We start from the raw sequence: 8,698 nt of genomic DNA on the forward strand, positions 1-8,698 counted from the left end.
GAGTATTGTAGGTGTAAGACCTTGCAGGAGTATTGTAGGTGTAAGACCTTGCAGGAGTATTGTAGGTGTAAGACCTTGCAGGAGTATTGTAGGTGTAAGACCTTGCAGGAGTATTGTAGGTGTAAGACCTTGCAGGAGTATTGTAGGTGTAAGACCTTGCAGGAGTATTGTAGGTGTAAGACCTTGCAGGAGTATTGTAGGTGTAAGACCTTGCAGGAGTATTGTAGGTGTAAGACCTTGCAGGAGTATTGTAGGTGTAAGACCTTGCAGGAGTATTGTAGGTGTAAGACCTTGCAGGAGTATTGTAGGTGTAAGACCTTGCAGGAGTATTGTAGGTGTAAGACCTTGCAGGAGTATTGTAGGTGTAAGACCTTGCAGGAGTATTGTAGGTGTAAGACCTTGCAGGAGTATTGTAGGTGTAAGACCTTGCAGGAGTATTGTAGGTGTAAGACCTTGCAGGAGTATTGTAGGTGTAAGACCTTGCAGGAGTATTGTAGGTGTAAGACCTTGCAGGAGTATTGTAGGTGTAAGACCTTGCAGGAGTATTGTAGGTGTAAGACCTTGCAGGAGTATTGTAGGTGTAAGACCTTGCAGGAGTATTGTAGGTGTAAGACCTTGCAGGAGTATTGTAGGTGTAAGACCTTGCAGGAGTATTGTAGGTGTAAGACCTTGCAGGAGTATTGTAGGTGTAAGACCTTGCAGGAGTATTGTAGGTGTAAGACCTTGCAGGAGTATTGTAGGTGTAAGACCTTGCAGGAGTATTGTAGGTGTAAGACCTTGCAGGAGTATTGTAGGTGTAAGACCTTGCAGGAGTATTGTAGGTGTAAGACCTTGCAGGAGTATTGTAGGTGTAAGACCTTGCAGGAGTATTGTAGGTGTAAGACCTTGCAGGAGTATTGTAGGTGTAAGACCTTGCAGGAGTATTGTAGGTGTAAGACCTTGCAGGAGTATTGTAGGTGTAAGACCTTGCAGGAGTATTGTAGGTGTAAGACCTTGCAGGAGTATTGTAGGTGTAAGACCTTGCAGGAGTATTGTAGGTGTAAGACCTTGCAGGAGTATTGTAGGTGTAAGACCTTGCAGGAGTATTGTAGGTGTAAGACCTTGCAGGAGCATTGTAGGTGTAAGACCTTGCAGGAGTATTGTAGGTGTAAGACCTTGCAGGAGTATTGTAGGTGTAAGACCTTGCAGGAGTATTGTAGGTGTAAGACCTTGCAGGAGTATTGTAGGTGTAAGACCTTGCAGGAGTATTGTAGGTGTAAGACCTTGCAGGAGTATTGTAGGTGTAAGACCTTGCAGGAGTATTGTAGGTGTAAGACCTTGCAGGAGTATTGTAGGTGTAAGACCTTGCAGGAGTATTGTAGGTGTAAGACCTTGCAGGAGTATTGTAGGTGTAAGACCTTGCAGGAGTATTGTAGGTGTAAGACCTTGCAGGAGTATTGTAGGTGTAAGACCTTGCAGGAGTATTGTAGGTGTAAGACCTTGCAGGAGTATTGTAGGTGTAAGACCTTGCAGGAGTATTGTAGGTGTAAGACCTTGCAGGAGTATTGTAGGTGTAAGACCTTGCAGGAGTATTGTAGGTGTAAGACCTTGCAGGAGTATTGTAGGTGTAAGACCTTGCAGGAGTATTGTAGGTGTAAGACCTTGCAGTAGTATTGTAGGTGTAAGACCTTGCAGGAGTATTGTAGGTGTAAGACCTTGCAGGAGTATTGTAGGTGTAAGACCTTGCAGGAGTATTGTAGGTGTAAGACCTTGCAGGAGTATTGTAGGTGTAAGACCTTGCAGGAGTATTGTAGGTGTAAGACCTTGCAGGAGTATTGTAGGTGTAAGACCTTGCAGGAGTATTGTAGGTGTAAGACCTTGCAGGAGTATTGTAGGTGTAAGACCTTGCAGGAGTATTGTAGGTGTAAGACCTTGCAGGAGTATTGTAGGTGTAAGACCTTGCAGGAGTATTGTAGGTGTAAGACCTTGCAGGAGTATTGTAGGTGTAAGACCTTGCAGGAGTATTGTAGGTGTAAGACCTTGCAGGAGTATTGTAGGTGTAAGACCTTGCAGGAGTATTGTAGGTGTAAGACCTTGCAGGAGTATTGTAGGTGTAAGACCTTGCAGGAGTATTGTAGGTGTAAGACCTTGCAGGAGTATTGTAGGTGTAAGACCTTGCAGGAGTATTGTAGGTGTAAGACCTTGCAGGAGTATTGTAGGTGTAAGACCTTGCAGGAGTATTGTAGGTGTAAGACCTTGCAGGAGTATTGTAGGTGTAAGACCTTGCAGGAGTATTGTAGGTGTAAGACCTTGCAGGAGTATTGTAGGTGTAAGACCTTGCAGGAGTATTGTAGGTGTAAGACCTTGCAGGAGTATTGTAGGTGTAAGACCTTGCAGGAGTATTGTAGGTGTAAGACCTTGCAGGAGTATTGTAGGTGTAAGACCTTGCAGGAGTATTGTAGGTGTAAGACCTTGCAGGAGTATTGTAGGTGTAAGACCTTGCAGGAGTATTGTAGGTGTAAGACCTTGCAGGAGTATTGTAGGTGTAAGACCTTGCAGGAGTATTGTAGGTGTAAGACCTTGCAGGAGTATTGTAGGTGTAAGACCTTGCAGGAGTATTGTAGGTGTAAGACCTTGCAGGAGTATTGTAGGTGTAAGACCTTGCAGGAGTATTGTAGGTGTAAGACCTTGCAGGAGTATTGTAGGTGTAAGACCTTGCAGGAGTATTGTAGGTGTAAGACCTTGCAGGAGTATTGTAGGTGTAAGACCTTGCAGGAGTATTGTAGGTGTAAGACCTTGCAGGAGTATTGTAGGTGTAAGACCTTGCAGGAGTATTGTAGGTGTAAGACCTTGCAGGAGTATTGTAGGTGTAAGACCTTGCAGGAGTATTGTAGGTGTAAGAGGAGTATTGTAGGTGTATTGTAGGTGTAAGACCTTGCAGACCTTGAGTATTGTAGGTGTAAGATCTTGCAGGAGTATTGTAGGTGTAAGACCTTGCAGGAGTATTGTAGGTGTAAGACCTTGAGTGTAGTATTGTAGGTGTGCTGGAGTATTGTAGGTGACCTTGAGTAGTATTGTATGGAAGGTTGTGTGAGTGTAGTCATGGAAGGTTGTGTGAGTGTAGTCATGGAAGGTTGTGTGAGTGTAGTCATGGAAGGTTTTGTGAGTGTAGTCATGGAAGGTTGTGTGAGTGTAGTCATGGAAGGTTGTGTGAGTGTAGTCATGGAAGGTTGTGTGAGTGTAGTCATGGAAGGTTGTGTGAGTGTAGTCATGGAAGGTTGTGTGAGTGTAGTCATGGAAGGTTGTGTGAGTGTAGTCATGGAAGGTTGTGTGAGTGTAGTCATGGAAGGATGTGTGAGTGTAGTCATGGAAGGTTGTGTGAGTGTAGTCATGGAAGGTTGTGTGAGTGTAGTCATGGAAGGTTGTGTGAGTGTAGTCATGGAAGGTTGTGTGAGTGTAGTCATGGAAGGTTGTGTGAGTGTAGTCATGGAAGGTTGTGTGAGTGTAGTCATGGAAGGTTGTGTGAGTGTAGTCATGGAAGGTTGTGTGAGTGTAGTCATGGAAGGTTGTGTGAGTGTAGTCATGGAAGGTTGTGTGAGTGTAGTCATGGAAGGTTGTGTGAGTGTAGTCATGGAAGGTTGTGTGAGTGTAGTCAGGGAAGGTTGTGTGAGTGTAGTCATGGAAGGTTGTGTGAGTGTAGTCATGGAAGGTTGTGTGAGTGTAGTCATGGAAGGTTGTGTGAGTGTAGTCATGGAAGGTTGTGTGAGTGTAGTCATGGAAGGTTGTGTGAGTGTAGTCATGGAAGGTTGTGTGAGTGTAGTCATGGAAGGTTGTGTGAGTGTAGTCATGGAAGGTTGTGTGAGTGTAGTCATGGAAGGTTGTGTGAGTGTAGTCATGGAAGGTTGTGTGAGTGTAGTCATGGAAGGTTGTGTGAGTGTAGTCATGGAAGGTGGTGTAAGTGTAGTCATGGAAGGTTGTGTGAGTGTAGTCATGGAAGTGTAGTCATGGAAGGTGGTGTGAGTGTAGTCATGGAAGGTTGTGTGAGTGTAGTCATGGAAGGTTGTGTGAGTGTAGTCATGGAAGGTTGTGTGAGTGTAGTCATGGAAGGTTGTGTGAGTGTAGTCATGGAAGGTTGTGTGAGTGTAGTCATGGAAGGTTGTGTGAGTGTAGTCATGGAAGGTTGTGTGAGTGTAGTTATGGAAGGTTGTGTGAGTGTAGTCATGGAAGGTTGTGTGAGTGTAGTCATGGAAGGTTGTGTGAGTGTAGTCATGGAAGGTTGTGTGAGTGTAGTCATGGAAGGTTGTGTGAGTGTAGTCATGGAAGGTCATGGAAGGTTGTATGAGTGTAGTCATGGAAGGTTGTGTGAGTGTAGTCATGGAAGGTTGTGTCAGTGTAGTCATGGAAGGTTGTGTCAGTGTAGTCATGGAAGGTTGTGTGAGTGTAGTCATGGAAGGTTGTGTGAGTGTAGTCATGGAAGGTTGTGTGAGTGTAGTCATGGAAGGTTGTGTCAGTGTAGTCATGGAAGGTTGTGTGAGTGTAGTCATGGAAGGTTGTGTGAGTGTAGTCATGGAAGGTTGTGTCAGTGTAGTCATGGAAGGTTGTGTGAGTGTAGTCATGGAAGGCCGTGTGAGCGTAGTCATGGAAGGTTGTGTCAGTGTAGTCATGGAAGGTGGTGTGAGCGTAGTCATGTAAGGTTGTGTCAGTGTAGTCATGGAAGGTTGTGTGAGTGTAGTCATGGAAGGTTGTGTGAGTGTAGTCATGGAAGGTTGTGTCAGTGTAGTCATGGAAGGTTGTGTGAGTGTAGTCATGGAAGGTTGTGTGAGTGTAGTCATGGAAGGTTGTGTGAGTGTAGTCATGGAAGGTTGTGTGAGTGTAGTCATGGAAGGTTGTGTGAGTGTAGTCATGGAAGGTTGTGTGAGTGTAGTCATGGAAGGTTGTGTGAGTGTAGTCATGGAAGGTTGTGTCAGTGTAGTCATGGAAGTGTAGTCATGTGTGTCAGTGTAGTCATGGAAAGTGTAGTCGTGGAAGGTTTTGTGAGTGTAGTCATGGAAGGTTGTGTGAGTGTAGTCATGGAAGGTTGTGTCAGTGTAGTCATGAAAGGTTGTGTCAGTGTAGTTATGGAAGGTTGTGTGAGTGTAGTCATGGAAGGTTGTGTGAGTGTAGTCATGGAAGGTTGTGTGAGTGTAGTCATGGAAGGTTGTGTCAGTGTAGTCATGGAAGGTTGTGTGAGTGTAGTCATGGAAGGTTGTGTCAGTGTAGTCATGGAAGGTTGTGTCAGTGTAGTCATGGAAGGTTGTGTCAGTGTAGTCATGGAAGGTTGTGTGAGTGTAGTCATGGAAGGTTGTGTCAGTGTAGTCATGGAAGGTTGTGTCAGTGTAGTCATGGAAGGTTGTGTGAGTGTAGTCATGGAAGGTTGTGTAAGTGTAGTCATGGAAGGTTGTGTGAGTGTAGTCATGGAAGGTTGTGTCAGTGTAGTCATGGAAGGTTGTGTGAGTGTAGTCATGGAAGGTTGTGTCAGTGTAGTCATGGAAGGTTGTGTCAGTGTAGTCATGGAAGGTTGTGTCAGTGTAGTCATGGAAAGGTAGGTTGTGTTGTAGTTATGGAAGGTTGTGTCAGTGTGTCATGGAAGGTTGTGTCAGTGTAGTCATGGAAGGTTGTGTCAGTGTAGTCAGTGTGGAAGGTTGTGTCAGTGTAGTCATGGAAAGGTTGTGTGTCAGTGTAGTCATGGAAGGTTGTGTGAGTGTAGTCATGGAGGTTGTGTCAGGTAGTGAGTGTAGTCATGGAAAGTGTAGGTTGTGTGAGTGTTGTCATGGAAGGTTGTGTCAGTGTAGTCATCGAAGGTTGTGTGAGTGTAGTCATGGAAGATTGTGTGAGTGTAGTCAATGACGGTTGTGTCAGTGTAGTCAAGGTTGTGTCAGTGTAGTCATGGAAGGTTGTGTGAGTGTAGTCATGGAAGGTTGTGTCAGTGTAGTCATGGAAGGTTGTGTCAGTGTAGTCATGGAAGGTTGTGTCAGTGTAGTCATGGAAGGTTGTGTCAGTGTAGTCATGGAAGGTTGTGTGAGTGTAGTCATGGAAGGTTGTGTGAGTGTAGTCATGGAAGGTTGTGTCAGTGTAGTCATGGAAGGTTGTGTCAGTGTAGTCATGGAAGGTTGTGTCAGTGTAGTCATGGAAGGTTGTGTGAGTGTAGTCATGGAAGGTTGTGTCAGTGTAGTCATGGAAGGTTGTGTCAGTGTAGTCATGGAAGGTTGTGTCAGTGTAGTCATGGAAGGTTGTGTCAGTGTAGTCATGGAAGGTTGTGTCAGTGTAGTCATGGAAGGTTGTGTCAGTGTAGTCATGGAAGGTTGTGTCAGTGTAGTCATGGAAGGTTGTGTCAGTGTAGTCATGGAAGGTTGTGTCAGTGTAGTCATGGAAGGTTGTGTCAGTGTAGTCATGGAAGGTTGTGTCAGTGTAGTCATGGAAGGTTGTGTCAGTGTAGTCATGGAAGGTTGTGTCAGTGTAGTCATGGAAGGTTGTGTCAGTGTAGTCATGGAAGGTTGTGTCAGTGTAGTCATGGAAGGTTGTGTCAGTGTAGTTATGGAAGGTTGTGTCAGTGTAGTCATGGAAGGTTGTGTCAGTGTAGTCATGGAAGGTTGTGTCAGTGTAGTCATGGAAGGTTGTGTCAGTGTAGTCATGGAAGGTTGTGTCAGTGTAGTCATGGAAGGTTGTGTCAGTGTAGTCATGGAAGGTTGTGTCAGTGTAGTCATGGAAGGTTGTGTCAGTGTAGTTATGGAAGGTTGTGTCAGTGTAGTCATGGAAGGTTGTGTCAGTGTAGTCATGGAAGGTTGTGTCAGTGTAGTCATGGAAGGTTGTGTCAGTGTAGTTATGGAAGGTTGTGTCAGTGTAGTCATGGAAGGTTGTGTCAGTGTAGTCATGGAAGGTTGTGTCAGTGTAGTCATGGAAGGTTGTGTCAGTGTAGTCATGGAAGGTTGTGTCAGTGTAGTCATGGAAGGTTGTGTCAGTGTAGTCATGGAAGGTTGTGTCAGTGTAGTCATGGAAGGTTGTGTCAGTGTAGTCATGGAAGGTTGTGTCAGTGTAGTCATGGAAGGTTGTGTCAGTGTAGTCATGGAAGGTTGTGTCAGTGTAGTCATGGAAGGTTGTGTCAGTGTAGTCATGGAAGGTTGTGTCAGTGTAGTCATGGAAGGTTGTGTCAGTGTAGTCATGGAAGGTTGTGTCAGTGTAGTCATGGAAGGTTGTGTCAGTGTAGTTATGGAAGGTTGTGTCAGTGTAGTTATGGAAGGTTGTGTCAGTGTAGTCATGGAAGGTTGTGTCAGTGTAGTTATGGAAGGTTGTGTCAGTGTAGTCATGGAAGGTTGTGTCAGTGTAGTTATGGAAGGTTGTGTCAGTGTAGTTATGGAAGGTTGTGTCAGTGTAGTTATGGAAGGTTGTGTCAGTGTAGTTATGGAAGGTTGTGTCAGTGTAGTTATGGAAGGTTGGAAGGTTGTGTCAGTGTAGTTATGGAAGGTTGTGTCAGTGTAGTTATGGAAGGTTGTGTCAGTGTAGTTATGGAAGGTTGTGTCAGTGTAGTTATGGAAGGTTGGTTAAGTCTCGTCACAAGTTCTCGCTAACATTACTCTGCATAAAATTTTCATAAGTTTAATTCTTTTTTCCTCACGTTTCCATCATGGTTAATGCTTCTAACATATTTTACACAGTACATTCAATTTATTTACTAACATTAAGTTTAAAATATTGATGGCAGTCTGCACGTCCCCGGAGAAAACTGGTTTAGTTTTGAATCTTTCTACTTAAACATTTTTTAAATATATGTTTTCTTTAGTTCAGTTTCGTCCATACGCATTAGTTCATCTAAATCTTCCATGAAATTCTTGCATTTGTCTGACCAATGGTCTGAGGTGTTAACACAGTGTTTTGCTGTTTATACGAAATATCTCATGGCTCCTCCAAATAGCCAGGGGCAGTTTAATGTTACGAGGGGCAATTTAAATGCTGGAGGCACTGCGGATTTACCCTGTGTCCGAGATGGCTGCCATTTTCTAAGGATGACTATTTAGTATGAAATAAATTCAGTCAACTCATTAGAGCGCAAGTGGAAGGTCAGGGGCTGAGTAGCAATGCTATAACATCTCAGAGTACGTTCAAGGATCACAACAGTGTTATCATCACACTCACAAGGAAAATGATAGGCTGGATAACTAGAGGCTTAAATGAAGGATGCGTTAATGATTATACCTTTCAAGTCACTTGTTCCCTCGGTATTAGAATATTGCTGCACCCCTCGGTATTGGAATATTGCTGTGGTGCCTGCTTAGTAGTGCATACAACCAGCATCAACACCTGACTGAACAGACCACGAACGAAAAGACCAGGTTTGTGCCGGGCCTCAACTACCTCTGGAATCTTCTGAAATTAATCTTTTATACAATCAACGGCAATATCGACCATATCTTTGATAACATAAAATTGCAACATTTTTATAATTTTTTGTAGCAAGTGTAGTGTTATCATAAAATACACGCTGTGTTCTAAACTACCATCAATCCTTGTTAAAATACACAATGTATTCCTTAACGACCACCAGTTCAAAATAATATATACGCCTTGTGAAATGTACAAATAAGCGGCATTTAGAAGACTGAAATTATGGCGACGTTCGCTCACAGCTGGATCATTATCTAGCTTTTCAATATACGCGCCTTGTTTTCGTTCCTTAACTACTTCC

At 44.0% G+C, this 8,698-nt stretch overlaps 1 protein-coding gene across 1 annotated transcript; it reads left to right on the top strand.

The window, feature by feature from the left end:
* Positions 1-3,065: 3,065 nt before the first annotated feature.
* LOC138851895 (S-antigen protein-like) lies at positions 3,066-4,302 on the top strand (the record flags this gene model as incomplete). Its single annotated transcript, XM_070081415.1, has 2 exons — positions 3,066-3,928; positions 3,991-4,302. Coding segments are annotated over exons 1-2 (911 nt in total), but the record flags the coding sequence as incomplete, so codon positions are not given.
* Positions 4,303-8,698: the final 4,396 nt, after the last annotated feature.

This window comes from Cherax quadricarinatus, unplaced genomic scaffold (genome assembly GCF_038502225.1).
Source record: "Cherax quadricarinatus isolate ZL_2023a unplaced genomic scaffold, ASM3850222v1 Contig2631, whole genome shotgun sequence".
Taxonomy (NCBI): domain Eukaryota; kingdom Metazoa; phylum Arthropoda; class Malacostraca; order Decapoda; family Parastacidae; genus Cherax; species Cherax quadricarinatus.